Source organism: Colossoma macropomum, unplaced genomic scaffold (genome assembly GCF_904425465.1).
Source record: "Colossoma macropomum unplaced genomic scaffold, Colossoma_macropomum, whole genome shotgun sequence".
Lineage (NCBI taxonomy): Eukaryota > Metazoa > Chordata > Actinopteri > Characiformes > Serrasalmidae > Colossoma > Colossoma macropomum.
The window spans coordinates 13,196,742-13,213,804 of NW_023494805.1; the positions used below are offsets into that span (position 1 = coordinate 13,196,742).

At 37.8% G+C, this 17,063-nt stretch overlaps 1 protein-coding gene across 2 annotated transcripts in view; it reads right to left on the reverse strand.

The window, feature by feature from the left end:
- The window catches only part of dock11 (dedicator of cytokinesis 11), an 87,817-nt gene extending 72,069 nt beyond the window's left edge, over positions 1–15,748 (reverse strand). For both annotated transcript variants that reach the window (XM_036596280.1, XM_036596279.1), the window contains exons 1-8: positions 15,495–15,748; positions 10,097–10,213; positions 9,110–9,199; positions 8,946–9,028; positions 8,150–8,210; positions 4,491–4,586; positions 3,641–3,775; positions 2,801–2,975 (exon numbers count right to left, since the gene is read on the reverse strand). In XM_036596280.1, coding sequence (XP_036452173.1) covers positions 2,801–2,975; positions 3,641–3,775; positions 4,491–4,586; positions 8,150–8,210; positions 8,946–9,028; positions 9,110–9,199; positions 10,097–10,213; positions 15,495–15,596 — 859 coding nt within the window. In that variant the 5' untranslated portion in view covers positions 15,597–15,748. The remainder of the gene's footprint in view (positions 1–2,800; positions 2,976–3,640; positions 3,776–4,490; positions 4,587–8,149; positions 8,211–8,945; positions 9,029–9,109; positions 9,200–10,096; positions 10,214–15,494) is intronic.
- Between the last annotated feature and the right edge of the window lie 1,315 nt (positions 15,749–17,063).

A 17,063-nucleotide genomic window follows, 5' to 3' on the forward strand; every position in this document is an offset into this window, starting at 1 on the left:
TACTGCGCTTAGACTGTGTAGAGGTTCTGAAAGAGCCATTTTCTGACATACAGGAAATTTTAATATCCGACACTTTCAAACAACTTCCTCAATGAAAGTGAAGTACCAAACAAGGAAAGGGAAGTGCTAAAGTGGTACCGCAATAACAACAAGGTTGATAACGTGGATGTTATCTTCTAAGCATTTCTTAGGCATGGCGTATATGAGATATATTTGTCAGTGTAATTGTTTATGCTTGAAGGCAGTTGCAGGAAACTGCACCAAATTAGCAGGACTTGGTTGCTGATATATTGACGAAGTGTCTTTAATGATGTACAATCCCATTTCCAAAAAGGTTGGGACACTGTGAAAAATGTAAATAAAAACAAAATGCAAAGATGTGCAAATAATTTAACCTCTATATTTAGTTGAAAATGCTTCAAAGACAACATATTAAATGTGGAAACTGAGAAATTTTATTGTTTTTTGAAAAATATATGCCCATTCTGAATTTGATGCCAGTAACACATTCCAAAAAAGTTGGGACAGGGGCAACAAAAAGCTGGTAAAGTTGTGTTTAATTGGAAACAGGTCAGTAACATGATTGGGTATAAAAAGAGCATCTCAGAGAGTCTTTCAGAAGTGAAGATGAGGAAGGGTTCACCACTCTGTGAAAGACTGCATGAGCAAATAGTGCAATAATTGAAGAATAACGTTTCTCAACTGAAAATAGCAAATACTTTTTGTTTTTCATCATCTAATCTAATAACATCAAAAGATTCAGAGAATCTGGAGAAATCTCTGTATGCAAGGGACAAGGCAAAAAAACAAATGTGGATGAAGCTGTTGTCTTTGAAAACAGCTTCATCCACAAATGCTAAATAAAACTCAAAGAACGCAAAGAAGAAACCAAATGTAAACAGGATGCTGCCACCTTCTCTGGGCCTGAGCTTATTTAAAATGGACTGAGAGGAAGTGGAAAAGTGTCTTGTGGTCTGACGAATCAACATTTGAATTTCTTTTTGGAAATCATGGACACTGTGTACTCTGGGCTAAAGACCACTCAGCTTGTTATCAGTGCACAGTTCAAAAGCCAGTATTCATGATGGTATAGGGGTGCATTAGTGCACATGGCATGGGTGATGTGCACATATGTAAAGGCACCATTAATGCTGAACGATATATACATGTTTTGGCAACTTATGCAGCTATCCAGACGACATGTTTTTTCAGGGAAGGCCTTGGTTATTTCAGCAAGACAGTGACAAACCACATTTTGCATGTATTACAACAGCATTGCTCCGTATTAAAAGAGTCTGGGTGCTAAACTGGCCTGCCTGCAGTCCAGACCTGTCACCACTGACAACATTTGGCACAATATTAAAATGAAAAATACGACGCAGGAGACCCCAAACTGTTGAGCAGCTGAAATCCTATATCAAACAAGAACAGGAAAACATTTCATTTTCAAAACTACAGGTCACCTCGGTTCCCAAACACTTACAGAGTGTTGTTAAAAGAAGAGGTGATGAAACACAGTGGTTAACATGCCCCTGTCCCAGCTTTTTTGGAACATGTTGTTGGCATCAAATTCAAAATTGGCACATATTTTAAAAAAAAATGTAATTTCTCAGTTTCAGCATTTTATTTGTTGTCTTTGTACTATTCTCAATTAAATATAGGGTTTAAATGATTTGCACATCATTGAATTTTGTTTTTATTTACATTTTGCACAGCGTCCCAACTTTTTTGGAAATGGGGTTGTATAATGGTTTATAATAATGGTAGATTATGGTCACATCTTAATATACATACATCATCTAAACCGCTTATCCTTCTGGGTCGCGGTGGGGGTGCTGGAGCCTATCCCAGCTGTCATTGGGCAGAAGACAGGATACACCCTGGACAGGTCGCCAGTCCATCGCAGGGCAGACAGACAGACAGACATACACAATCACACCTAGGGGCAATTTTAGCATGTCCAATTGGCCTGACTGCATGTTTTTGGACTATGGGAGGAAACCGGAGTACCCGGAGGTAACCCACGCAGACAAGGGGAGAACAGGTAAACTCCACACACAAATGACCCTGGCCGCCCCACCGGGAATCGAACCCAGGCCCTTCTTGCTGTGAGGCGACAGCGCTACCCACTGCGCCACCGTGCCGCCCCACATCTTAATAGCATTACTTAAATAAATAACCTCATTTTCACTTCCATTATAAGGCCAGAAAAACTTCTGTGTTAAATAATACCACTCAATGTATTAGGGTAGAATGGTTCTCCACAATTTCTATTATGTAACTTGTGTTTGTATGATTCTGGGGTGCATGTGGCATTCTTCAAAGTTCAGTCTTAGAAGTTAGTTGCATTTCTGTCTCTCACGATCCAACTAATCCAATCATCAGTTTCTTTGTTTGACTGCAGATTTACTTGTCTATTTCCTTTTCTCATTAACAGCTTATCGGCTGCTACACATAATTTTAGATGCCCAGCACTGAACTGTTTATGCACAGTGCAAGGATGGACAGAAATACTTGTGGATTTTTTCAGATTTGAAGCAAGAGCAGAATTTGAATTTCTCCCTCAAAGTTGAAAGCTATAAGTACTGTTTATGTGATGGGGACAGTTGAAACATGTTACCCTTCTTTATGAAATTGGAAGCATCTTGTGAAAAAGAAGTAGCTTGTACTTAATGGGCCTTTTGACTGGAAATAAATATATAAATAAATAAAGGGTAGCCCCTGACTTTTGCACAGTACTGTTCATACAATATTCATGCGTGTATTTGTGTGAACAATATATGGAGGGGGAAAAACAAACCTAAAGCACAGTCAGAAGAGTCAGTTCCGTTCCTCCTGTCCTCTGAGGCACTCTGTAAAGCGAGTTTCAGTGTGTTCACCCAGTCTTCCATCTCAGCCTCACTGTCTGCAGCCAGATAGTGACTGTAGCGCTCCTGCATCTTTAGCTCAAAGCCATTCCGCCGCATTTTAGGACACTACAAGGCAGGCACACACAATTTAGTTTTCTGTGGCTGCTTTAAAAACATATGCAGGTATCAAATGATTATATCACTACATATTGTAAATATGACATACCTTGCAATATATTAACAATGCATTAGTAAATCAATAATGTTTTACACTTAAAGATTGGCCTGCATTATTCAGACAAATACATTATTTCTGGGACATTTGCACATTGCATCTTTCTATGATATCACTATTGCAAAAGTCAGTACTGCAACAATGGTTAACAAATCAAATACTGTACAGCCTTAAATCGTTTCATTAAGAACTGGTTTGTACCAAAATATCATACATAATCAAACTTTTCATATTACTGTACTGCAACAATAATCCAAACAGTGTTCAAATGCAACATTTAAAGAGACATATTTTCTATTTATTGTGAACTCTCTTTTTAATCATCCTCTACAGTGTCAGTGCAAATTTAGGCATCACAAAGAAACATTTTTCCTTGTGAGTGCTTATTCATGAGTCCAAAATCAAACTACATTCCTAATCGCAGATCTACAGTAAACCCTTTATCTTATGAATAATCAAACAGCATTCACCTAAGCCTTAGCCACAGCAGTATAAAACATCCGGCCAAAAAGCCTGAGAAGATTTTTTTCTGGTAAACTGCACTGACAGGACGTACCTGAACCACATCGATACATGAGTCCAAGTAGATGGAACCTTTGGTTTCTTTACAGTTCTTCTCATCCTTGTAGGAATTGAGAATGTATGAACCATCAGGGAGCTGAGACAAGTAAAAATACCTCCGCTTGAACACCTAGGATTACAAAAACATGGCTTAAGGAAATAAGTTTGACATTTGAATGAAGAGTTCTGAAATCCATATGATGAAATATACTGAGGCACATATATAGACTCTCTGCTGACACTGTTTGTTTCCAGTCAGAAGGTTGGAAATTAATTAGCAGACAATGAGAAAAGCTTAAGCCTTATTTGAACCGGATACATTTTATCCAATACAAATCTGCAATTACTGTAGTATGACAAAAGAATTCAGAGTGAATTAACTTCTGCAATAGCAGTCCTGTTTGAATCATTCTATATTAATATAATAACAAAACCTAGCAATAGAGACTGGTGTGCATTGTGTTGTTATTGAGTCTGGCTCCTGTTACTAACACTGTACATTCTACTAGAGTAGAACTTGGCAATGACATGTCAATCCAGACAGTCTCTGGAAATTAGGGGAAATTACATGCATGCTTTATCCCACTGTAAAACTAAATCAGCTTTAAAACAGTTTTATAGAAAAAGATATTGTAGAGGCCCTAAAACATCAGTGTTCTGAGTAACTATTAGATCTAATGTCTCACTGGCAAAATGTCCTAAGACTCTGACTCATTAATATCTACGCACAGATTAGTTACGATCTTTCTGTGTGTTACTGTGTTCTTTCCCTACATAAAAGAGGTATCATTCTGCCTTTTATTGTAGGATTACAAATGGTGCTGGTACTTAAAAGATTCAGATACCTTCATTGACACAGAAAGGCTGCTGTTGATGTTGGCTTTCTGGAGCCAACCCTGTTTCATCACACCTCCTTTCTGAGAGCAGAGCGATGAAGAGTCCTAATTCATACATACACACAGACACACACAAATACACACACATACAAACAGTTATTAAAGTTTCATGTCCATCTGCTTTTGTGCAGTTACCCAGATATGCACTTCAGCGCCAGTGTGGTCTTCTTTGCCACACTAAGAATGTATATGTACTTCATGCTAATACTCCATGCACACAGATTAATGCTGACTCAAGAGAGCTGTCACTCACTGACACGCCATATACAGGCACTCATGATTAAAATACTGTCACTCTTTTTCTCTCTTACTAATTCACACACACATCCACACTATGAACAGACGCAAAAACACTCACTCAAATGGCCACAAAAACATGAGCACTCTGGACAAGCGGACCAAAAGAAGAACAAGGTTATAACAGATCGTTAACATTCAGTGCATTTCAAGAGGACAGTAAAATGACAGTAAAACATGCTCTAAAAGCTTTCTGTTCTGCATTTTATTGAGCATGCAATTATTAAATGTAATTTATTAGGTTCTATTATGTATTATGTATTAGTTTGGGGGTGGGCAGGGGTGACTGATAAATCAGTGTGATGATCAGACTGATAAATCTGAGCAGACTGATAAATCAGTGTGATGATCAGTTATTAATCTCAGTATTACTGAGCTCTGCTAAAGCCTGAGCAGACTGATAAATCAGTGTGATGATCAGACTGATAAATCTGAGTAGACTGATAAATCAGTGTGATGATCAGTTATTAATCTCAGTATTACTGAGCTCTGCTAAAGCCTGAGTAGACTGATAAATCACTGTGATGATCAGTTATTAATCTCAGTGTTACTGAGCTCTGCTAAAGCCTGAGTAGACTGATACATCAGTGTGATGATCAGTTATTAATCTCAGTGTTACTGAGCTCTGCTAAAGTCTGAGTAGACTGATACATCAGTGTGATGATCAGTTATTAATCTCAGTGTTACTGAGCTCTGCTAAAGTCTGAGTAGACTGAAAAATCAGTGTGATGATCAGTTATTAATCTCAGTGTTACTGAGCTCTGCTAAAGTCTGAGTAGACTGATAAATCAATGTAATGATCAGTTATTAATCTCAGTGTTACTGAGCTCTGCTAAAGTCTGAGTAGACTGATACATCAGTGTGATGATCAGTTATTAATCTCAGTGTTACTGAGCTCTGCTAAAGTCTGAGTAGACTGATACATCAGTGTGATGATCAGTTATTAATCTCAGTGTTACTGAGCTCTGCTAAAGTCTGAGTAGACTGATAATTCAATGTGATGATCAGTTATTAATCTCAGCATTACAAGGCTCTGTTAAGAGACAATTATTAGAAAACTAAACACCTCACTAGCGGACATGCCTGGGAGTTTAAAATCTGTGTTGTACTGGACTGCTCAGGGGATTGTGGGAGCAGCCGTGGACTGAAGAAGGCGGTGAGAGAGGAACAAAAGTTGAGAATTTTTGGAACTTCATTTAAATAATGATAAGCAAATTTCTCATCAAATGTATTAACAGAATAATGACTTGAAGAAAGTGTTGTATAAAGTTGTATAAATGTATTCCAAATGCATTTTTTAAATATATTTTAATGGAATATATTACTGAAAACGTCCGGGACAGGGTATTCAGTATTCAGCCATCTCTATGTTTTCAAAGTATATACTGTATATATATATATATATATATATATATATATACACACACACAAACAAGGTTGTTACATGTATGCATGTATGTGTATACATACAGAAAAAGAGAGAGAGAGGGCGAGAGAGAGAGAGTGATGGGTTTGACCAGCCTGTGTGCTCTATATGTGACATATCACAACCACAACTATGGTTCATTCAGCGTTCAAACAGTGGATATTCTGGTCTTCTTGGCCAAAAAAACAGGAATGGGAATTAATGTATAGAAAATATCCGCATTTAAATCGCAATATTGGTCCGAAAAATTACAATTAGATGCTTTCCCCAAATCATTCAGCCCTAAACATCATGGTACTTTTTTTTACAATACACAATACATATCATGTATTTACATTTAGTTATTCAGAGATTTGTAACATATAAAATGTCCCAGCAAAACCCATTTAAAAAAGACAAATTAAGATTTTTATTTCTGACATACTGTTAAACAGAACTAAGTATGGTCCTTGTAATCTTTTGATATTATTATTATTATTATTATTATCATAGTCATGTACATATACTATAGTCATGATCATGTAAACACATTACAAATGTACAATACATATTCAAATGTATACACATCTACATATACACCTCTCATTTTAATGTGAATACAGTATTACAAACTCCATTCTGGCTGCCACATTGTTTTAAAAAAATAATTACATTTTAACAAAAACAGTATAAGCCTGATAAATACAGTCATTACATTCAAAATCATATACTTAAATTAACAGATGCACTGATGTATTTCTATGAGTGATGAGATATTAATAAACTTTGGATGATTACTGTCTTTTATGCTCTTTCCTTAGTTTTGGTACTAATGATACACAACCCTAAGCTAAGCGGTGAGATTGTGCTGTTTGTGTCTTTCTCAGTGTGTGTGTGTGTGTGTGTGTGTGTGTGTGTGTGTGTGTGAGCGTACATTCCCTCTAATCTAATTGAAGTGTTCTGGTGTCCTTTATGAATGTGCCTTTCTGTAGCTCTCTGCTGTAATATAATTGTCCAAGAGCTCTCCCTCCCCTTTCCTCCATGATTGTCCACCCCACCTCCCCTCCTCTCTCTCCCTCTCTCTCTGCTCCTCTGAGACTAAGGGATCAATCACCTTCCCTCTTTCCCTCTTCCATTACCCACTCTATGGATTAAATGCTTTTTTTTACCATCTGATTAATAGGCATAAATGGGGCCACACTAATGTCCTTGAACTTTCTCATATCAGGGCAAAAGAGGACAATGTTGGAAACTAAGGACAGAATCATTAGACACATGCTATACACAGATCACAGCAGTGATATCATCAATGACCCAACAGGGAATGATGTAAAGTTGTGTGAACTTCTAAACACAGGACAGCTTCTAAACAGCACTGATGGCCAGTGCATTCTTGGAACACAAAACACAGAGAAAAGCATTTTCCTCTCTAATCGCCACTCGCTCTTTCCGTCTAATTTTGTACAGATTGGCCGGACATCCCATTTTAGGCTATTTTTAGCTTCAGAGGCTCAGGTTTCAATTGATGGGCCTCTGTGCTGACTCCTCGGCCTCTCACACACGTGTGGCTTGTAGCAACGACCCACCTCACAATTCATACAACTAGTCAGCAAGGAACTGAGTGAATAAATGAACTGAGTCACCAAAACTGATCACTTCCTGTATTAAGACCTTAAGGCGCAGACTAGACCCAACACATCATGACTGCTCACACACAAAATGGTTCAACCATATAAAGCTACCAACCGAGTCAAGTCCAACTTGACAGAATTTTAGTCCTCTGTTCAAGTCAAGTCAAGTCAAGTCAAATTTATTTGTATAGCGCTTTTTACAACTGATGTTGTCACAAAGCAGCTTCACAGAAATCCATTAAGGACAAAAGGAATGTTCAGGAATGTCATCTTACCTCCTCTCCCTCGTCAACTTCAAACATGTGGGACGGTAGCTTCTCAGTCTTAGACCCTTTGCTGGAACAGAAAAGAAAGCAGCGAATCTTACTGGTGAGGGCTGGTGAGACTAGAATTTGACGAGGACAACTAGCTGCACTGTAAACCATGTGAATTTGTCTTCAGTTTATCACATCAAATTTTTTTTAATTAGCTATTTTTTTTAACCCTGTCATATCTAATGTTTTGCTGATGATACATAAAGAAAGACTTTGGCTTTGTCCCCTTTAACTCGTTAAAATCTCCTCCCAGAGTAGCTGGGCCACTGCATGTTCACCTTGGGCGTAAACAAAAACCATTCTGCCTTTAATGTTGGATGCACTCTGACAGTTTTTGATCAAGCGTGCACACGCATTCAGAACAGAATTCAGATCACCTAGGGCTTATTCCTGATTTGTTTCATCAGAATAACAATAAAAGGAAAGTGAAGTGTGAAATATACAGCATTCATAGTATTCATAGACTTTCTTGTTCAAAATGGTAGTTTGTGACACAAGTAAAACAAAAATCTATCAATTTTTACTCATCAAGAGCTTGAGAAATATAAATAAAGGTAGTAGTTAATTAACTGAAAAAAAAGTTTTAGATTCACAGATTTTTAGATTCCGATCATATATAGCAGGGCTAGTCAGAGATCATTGCTGGGTCATTTTTAGAATGTTCCAGTTTAAATATTTTAAAATTACTGTAAAAACTATTTGCTAAGCAAAAGCAACTATTTCCTTTTACAAGAAAAATACTAAGAGAAAATCCTACCAGGGCAGCATGCGGAAGCATCCCGAGTAGGCCTCGTAATTGTAGTTGACCACATGGCAGTCTGTGTTGTACATTTTGATGCACTAACAAACAGAAAACATTGGCCAGTTGCAACATCACATCAACAGATACAGGTTATAAATAAACATGAGCAAGTGTCCTACCTCCTTGGCAAACAGACTGTTAGCTTCCTTCTCAGCATTCTGAGGAACTGACGAGACGGTTGTTCTTCTCTGACGATCAATCTGGGACACCTGCTCAAAAAGAAATGAACAGTGTGTAAAATTAATTCATACATTATATATCATATACTATGACACAGTTGCATGCAAAAGTTTGAACACTCCTAGAATTACATGTACTGTTTATTTGTAAGTGAAATTATTCCTCTACATAGAAAATTTATGCTAATTTGAGAGCACAATTTCTAATTAATTGCTGAGTTTAACATACTGGAAAGAAATAAAACATAAAATATAAAATGTGCCATAACTTTGGCACAGGTCACATTTTATGTTTAATGTAATATATTGAACTTAGTAAATAAATAGTATTTGTGCATTATAAATGTGTGTGTTCTGTAGAGGAAGTGTACATATTTTTACTTAGAAAATCAACAAAACGTAATTTGACCAGGAGGCACCAAAACATCTGCATATAACTGTACAATGTAAATTATATATAATGTAGTACTATATTTAATTATATAATTTCCCTCATGTGAACATAACAGTGTTCGTATAACACCAAGTACATTTACTATTGACTGGTGGTTGAATCATTGTCCTAGTCCAAATCCACAGAACATTTCAGAAATTACAGCAAAAGTGTTTTCCATCCTAATCAATGGAGTTAAGTTTACTGTAAAGGAGAAAAGGCTGATCATACTTTTATTTTAAAACTTGGTCCTATTTCTTTACCAAAAGACACGGATTAGTTACAAATCTGTTGACAGTATTCAGCCTCTTAATGAACACTCTTAATTGAGCTTCCTCTGAAACTGAGATTTACCTTTCCTTACTCTTTTATTTACTTAAGCATGTTAAAATAAAATTTTGGGTTAAGTGTACTCCACATTGGCGCCGCTTTTTTAACAACGCCTACAGTGGGCTATACAGTATCATAATTAAAGCTATTTTGGGTGGACTCACAGAGACGTCATCAGCAGGCCACAGCAGCAGGTCTCTCTGAGGATCACTGTGGATCTGGGCTTTCCTTTGGAATACCACATTCTCGTAGTCCAGTGGCTCAATGATCTTGGCTTGTTCCTTTAAACACAAAAACAGATATGAGAACACAGACATTAATGAGAATTAATCAAATCATGATGTATCTTACCATTGCTCTGGTCTACTGATGTCTTCAAGTTGTTTGTAGCTGAAAACATGCACAGCACCACGTTTATATATTGGTTCCCTTTTTTCTATTTGACAATAACATCGTGATATAAATGTGACCCTGAGTTGAAAGCGGAAATTTACACAAGAACAAAAATCACCCATGGCTGAATTTTTTCTATATGCTGCAATCTGTGCAGTTTTCAAACTATTTATTGGTGCAGTATTGGTCAGAAGATGGCAATTGAATTTTTTCACCAAATCATTCAGCCCTAGTTAAACCCATTAACTTCCATGTGCTTGGTGTTTGAGGACCACTCTGAGTTATTTTTAATAGGCTTGGCATTGTGTAGTGGCTCTTGCACAAAATCTAAAGGTTTGACTCCATGGATACTGTTCAGTGTACTGTTTCCAGTAAAGAAGGCACAATATTATTTTTTCCTTTCCAGTATTAAAACCCTGATTATCCACTGATACTGATTTTATATTTCTTCTTAAAAAAAAACAAAACAATAAAACCCTTTTTTTATTTTAAAATGTACATTCTCAAGCTTATTCCTTTTAAGCTTCAATCAGACCCAAGCAGGTCAGCAGCAAACAATTACTTTAGAAATAAACTCATAAGTCATCTAATGTCACATCATAATATCAGTTCATTTGTTGACTTCAATCCACCTGTCACTGGTAGTGGGTCAATTCAATTTCTTTAAATATTTTAGTATGGCTTTGAGTTATGGACTTGAGCCTACTGCTGCCCAATTCAGTATATATCAATTGCAATTTTGTCCAGCATAATTAGGTAGCTTGAACATAAAAAGATGCAAGCGATAAATTCTATCTAATGGAATGCATCAGCCATGGAATTTCCAGCTACCACACAGCAAATGAGCTATTCAGGAATTTCTGTTAAGTGCTTTAAGAGCCCTGACTACTGCCTCTTGCAAATTGCTGTGTAATCACTGTGTAATACAGTTCACATATTGAACTGTATTAATCATATCAAATTACAATAAATATTTTCAATACCTTTTATTTGTTATTATTGCCACATATCACTGTTTGTTGTGTTTTCTGTGATTTGTCTGCTTTCTAATGTGTAACCCTTCATTAAAACAAAACAAAGGGAGACTGTCTTTTTTAAAGTCCTCTTTACGACAGCACTAATTTAAATGTTTTCCACAAAGTCCATTTTATCTGCATACATTGTGTATCTAACATGTGCAGCGTGAACTGGTGTTTAATTGTGTTAAAAAATCCTCACATGACAATGTTATATCCTGTTAACTAGCCATCTCAACAGTGGAGGTTTGTTACAGACCAGGGAATATGAGCTATGACAACTTGGGGAGTTCCAGGCAAATTATAGAAAACCTAACAAACATCAACACATACAGCATGTTATGAAAATCCATTTACAGCATTTACCATGGTAACTATGCTTGCAGCCATTAGCAACAAGCAAAAGAATAAAATAGAGAACGATGTCAGGGTTGAGGACGCACCAATATGTGAATTGTGGGCTGATGACATTATCCAATATTTTTCATGTGCATACAGCACTGGACAAAAGTTTCATGTCAAAATGCCATTAAAGTAGCACTAATTAAGACTTTCAGTTAAAACTGAAAGAAGTGTTACTAAATCAGGAGAAAACTGACTGTTGCAAGTCACCCTGTAACCCCTATAAAAAGAAGTGTTTCACATGAGGTTTTTTAACCATGTCATCTGTCTTTACCTCACGCACACTCAAAGGAATGTCCGACTCGATGTTTGGGTCTCAAATGCAAAATCATCATTACACTGATGAAGATTTGATGACAATAGTAGATAATTCAATTATGTGCTTGGAAGACACATCCTTCACCAAGTCTTGACTGAGTTCTTTTTCAACATGCTTGCAGTCATCAGATTCACATTTACCAGAGAAGTCTCTAAGTCCCCCAAACTTACATAATGCTGCTTTAAAACTAAGGCATTACAGTTGTGTCCTCCTAACAAAAGTTTCCCAAAGGTGTTACTGACATTACCTTACCCTTCAAAGAGACACCACCACTCATATAAGCAACTACCCAAACACACCTAAACTGCCTTGTAAAATTCCTTTTTTTTTCAGCACCCTGCTCTGTGAGAGATCTGCTGCTTTGTGACTCAGCTGTTGTTGCTCCTAGATGCTTCCATTTTACAAGAATAGCACTCCAGAGATTGCATGGCTAATTGCTAGATTTTATACATCTGTTAGCAATGAGACTGACTGAAACACCTGAACTCAGGAGGGGTGTCCACATACTTTTGACTACATGTTTTTTTTCCCTGATGCTGAGAAAGAAATAACTTGTACTTAATGGCCTTTTTGACTTGGAATTAAATAAATAATAGGATGGCTTTTGCTCAATATTGTATCTGCTGATGATGACAGATTAGGATCTGTCTATGTCAGCATTATATAGAAAAATATAACATTTACTGTTGTTATTTGTAGGGTTACAAACGTATTAACATTGACAAAATGCAAATATTTTAACGCAGCACCCCAACATCAGCTAAACATTACGATCTTCCAGGGTACAGTAAATATTTCATTAAATATTGGTCAGAAATATCAGTCAAATCTGAACATCTATTTGATGCACATCACTTTTTAAAGCATATAATTTGGATTATCATTTTGCATCCCTAGTCAAGTTTTACTTATCCACCAGAGGTAACAAACCTCTGTTTGCAAGCTGAGCATAAAGAAAAAGTGGGGCTCGCAAAGTTCACTTTTCTAAAGATCAGAGAAGCTTCTTGTTGTTTACAGCTGCTGAGGTTAAACAGGACCAGTGGAACTTGATGCTACTATCAGACGAGTCTGAGGGTGTTATAAATCCCTGTAATAAATCCCTTGAACTAGTCATCCAGCCAGTCATTTTCCAGCATTCTCCTACACTTAAGGTGTAGTCTTGTCTAGTCTACATGTGTCCCAAAGGCAAACACATACCCAGTATCTATATACACCCACATCAATACCCTTTCATACCTTTCTTTCTCACACACATAAATACACTCACAAGAGCTAAACAGCTTCCTGTCATGTGTCACAAGCATGTGCAAAAGGGAGGCTGAAAACCACAGCCAGGCAGGCCAGCACTGGTCGAATTACAGAATCTTCCTGGCTTCTGGCTGCACTTTCTAACTGCCTCAGCTAAAGTCTTTGCAAAGTTTGCCCTCTGACTCTGATCCAGGACCAGCTTCCCCATCCAAATCTTACGCTTTTCCACTGTAATAGAAACCACCGCACTGGCCTGAGGTTACCACAACTGGAAACTCCTTTCCATCCCTCTCTGCTATGAAAGAGAGCAAAAAAATCTAGCAGCAGAATCACAGACTTTTAAACCACAAACTAAGCAAAAAGGAAGTGCTAACTAGCAAGCAAGAGCCCTCTCAGAGTTCGCAGGGCGTTGGCACTGAGTTAGCTATGGTGGACTTCTTCTACTTCCGCATCTGCAGAGCGCACTGAGAAGATGAAGTGAAAGGTGCTAAGCACCTTCATGACAAGTTTCTAAATCCCAACTGCAGTAGTAGACAAAAAAAGTAGACAGCTTGGACAGCAGAGGTGACATAATGCAAACTGAAGTATGCCTCAAGTCTCAAGAGTGAAAAAGGCTAACTGATTCTCCAGATGTTGATGCTTCCTCTGCTTCAACACAAACGGACGAGAATCAGAGCTACAGCTGATGTGGATTAGACCATTGTGTACAAACACTCTCAGCAGCAGTTACGCTGAACCATTGTGGCCTTTTCCTGAACCCGAGGTCCGTGTGTGAGGGTGAACACCAGCTTTCTTTCACTTTGACATCACATTCTGTAGGCCTAAAAAGGGTCTTCTGTTCTTCTCAGTCCCATGAAACACCACAAGACTGAAAACATGCACCAACAGCTGGTCAGTTAATAGAATTTGTGATCTTGTGAATCTTACAGTGAGGAAGCTCCACTCAGGCCAACCCTATAAAAATGGTCATTGTTATATTGTCAGAATAGATACAGAACATCTGTAATATGTCCAACATATCACTATTGCACATGTAAGTCCCACTGCAAAGCTAGGGTTTGATTGAAGGCACTTAAACCATACAGTGTAACAAATAATTTGGTGTTTTACCTTGAAAAGTAATCACAGTTAATTTTATTAAACTTCAAGTAGCAGGTAAGCCAGAGCTTAGCGTTATGTCAACAGTTAGTATTAGATGTACAGTTAACTGTTAAGGCAGCCAGGTTGCTTTCTTCTTCAAATCATTCTTTCGCAGTGTGGCACCTCTAAACCTCATTTTACAGAACGATAAACGTAAGAAGTTGCAAACTAAGATACAAGCAAAGTACAAAGCACAGCTGAAGAGGAGCGCTGAGAATAAATGGCGTATTGAAGAAAAGCAGAAGGCACAGGAAGTAGATAGAACAGCCCGAGGGAACGGCTTCGCCCTGGCTACTGTCCCCAGCTGCCTGGCAAACACAGAAAATAAACTCATAACTTTAACTCCTCCTGCAGAGAATACAGCCATTTTCCCCCTATGTCCTTTCTTTCAGCGCCGTTAGCTGACATACTAAAACACTAAAAGCACTGAGGGTGACCTGCGCCTCCCTGCTTTCCCAGCTTATTCATCATTTATGAATAAGGACACATCCTCCAATCCACTATCCGAGCAAAACGCCTTGCGGTGGCTCAGAGCGGAGCAGACCGAACCAACTGGACTCGGTTCGCTTTAATAGAGAGAAGAGGAAGAAACCAAAGAGGTTTTTTTTTTTCAGAGAGAAGCACACAAGCTTATACTCGCACACAAAGGAGGCACTGCAACATGGTCCATGTGGTCTTTCGCTCTAGTCAGGCTAGTCTGGTCTAAGCCTTAGAGAAGGATTAGGACCCCTAATACCACATTCACTAAATCTTCGTGGCGCAGTAACATCGTTATACACACAAGGCGGACGCAGTGAAATTAAAGAAAGCTTAGCTTGCTGCTGTTTCTACCCGCAGCATCACTTCACTAGCTGTTAGCTGACTGCCGGGCGGCTCGACAACCAAACCGGACAAAGATTAAATGCGGGACACCCTCTCTGAGTGTGGCTGAGATGGAGGAGACACGGTATACATGTGTGTAAAATGCATGCAGGACGCAGGGAGAGCTAGCAGCAGGACCCCGCTGTAGTTTCCAGAGAGCTGTGAAGGGTGAGCGTTACTAACCACAGCCACAGAGGAGCGCACTGCCTCCGACACACTCTGCCTCAGCTCCGCTGCCGTCCCAGGCTTACTCAGCCTCTTTGTGAATTTCCGGACCTCCGACATGGTTTTGTTTATTTTCTTGTCATTCACACGGCAGAAAGCTCCGTCATTTGGAAAGTAAAATGTGAAAAAGACATGCCGCTGAAATCCAGGTGCGAGTCTGACAGATGTGGCGACTCACTCACTCAGCGGTCTCTCAGACACAGACCTCCTCCTCGCGCTCCACCTCTCACACGAGGTTGCCAGATAGAGGCGTAAAGCGTCATAAATAAATAAATAAATGTGTGAAATTGTGACTATTATGTATATACACACACACATGCGTATACGCGTAAATATATATATATTATATATATATATATATATATATATATATATATATATATATTAATGAATGTAATGTACTATGTAATACTATAAATACTATAATGTACTATAAAACAATATAATAAACTGTTTAATAATATTAAATAAGTCAATATATATAATATAATTAAAATATAATTATTATAATATGTAATATAATAATCCAAAATAATAAAAATAGATAAATAAAAGTTTTTTTTTAGATTTCTTTTTGGACAGTTTCTATTAGTCCATTTATCATGAAACACTCACAAAATGTAAAGGACTGCTGCTGTTTACTAATGATGTAGAAAAATTAGAAATTGTAGATCCATGTGGGTGGACAACGTTGCCTTGCGGGCCACAATTCGGACATCCCTGCTCTATACAGATACTTTACATGGATCACAACAGTCCACAGGTCTTATTTGTGCAACTGAGCCTGTTCTGTTCCTGCTCTGATTTTAAAATATCAGATGTTTTGTGCATCATTTTAGCATCAATGAAAAAAGTCCCATTTAGCCATCAGCTTTTACTTGACTACCACTATTTATAACCACTGTAAACACAACTTTATCATTCACATTATTCAAACTTCAACTGCTATTTGCTGATGGGCTGTAACTATGTGAAACGTATGTACTGTGTGGTGTAAGTGTCCTTGGACTGAGATTTGAGCTTGGCATTTTTATTTCGTGGTCTTGAAGTGACATCCTCTGTTCTTATTTGGTACTGCACAGCAGACCCTGAAGACTGAAGGACTTCTTTATGAATTTTACAGAGGAAATGAAAACAGGAACAGGCACAATCTCTCGAGGTCAACAGTAGCATTATTCATAATATCTGAACTCTAACTTTGTTTACACAGACATAATGTTTATGTCACAGCAGAATAAATGGTTTTATGTAAGAGTTAGGAAAAAAATATTTTATTTCTGTCTAGAATATAGTTATTAATTTAGCACTTATGACATGTTTCTCAAATGTAACAAATTGACCTTTTTGATCCTTTTTTTCCAAATTGGGCTCTTGGCATTAGGATTTTATGGGGGCTTTCTCACCAAAGGTGGGATTCTGAAAGGAACATATGACCAACCTGATAGGAACCAAGAGATCAGCAGTTATACTCAAACCAGTCCATCTGGTTAAATTTATGCATTTATGATTTTATGCACTGCATTTCTG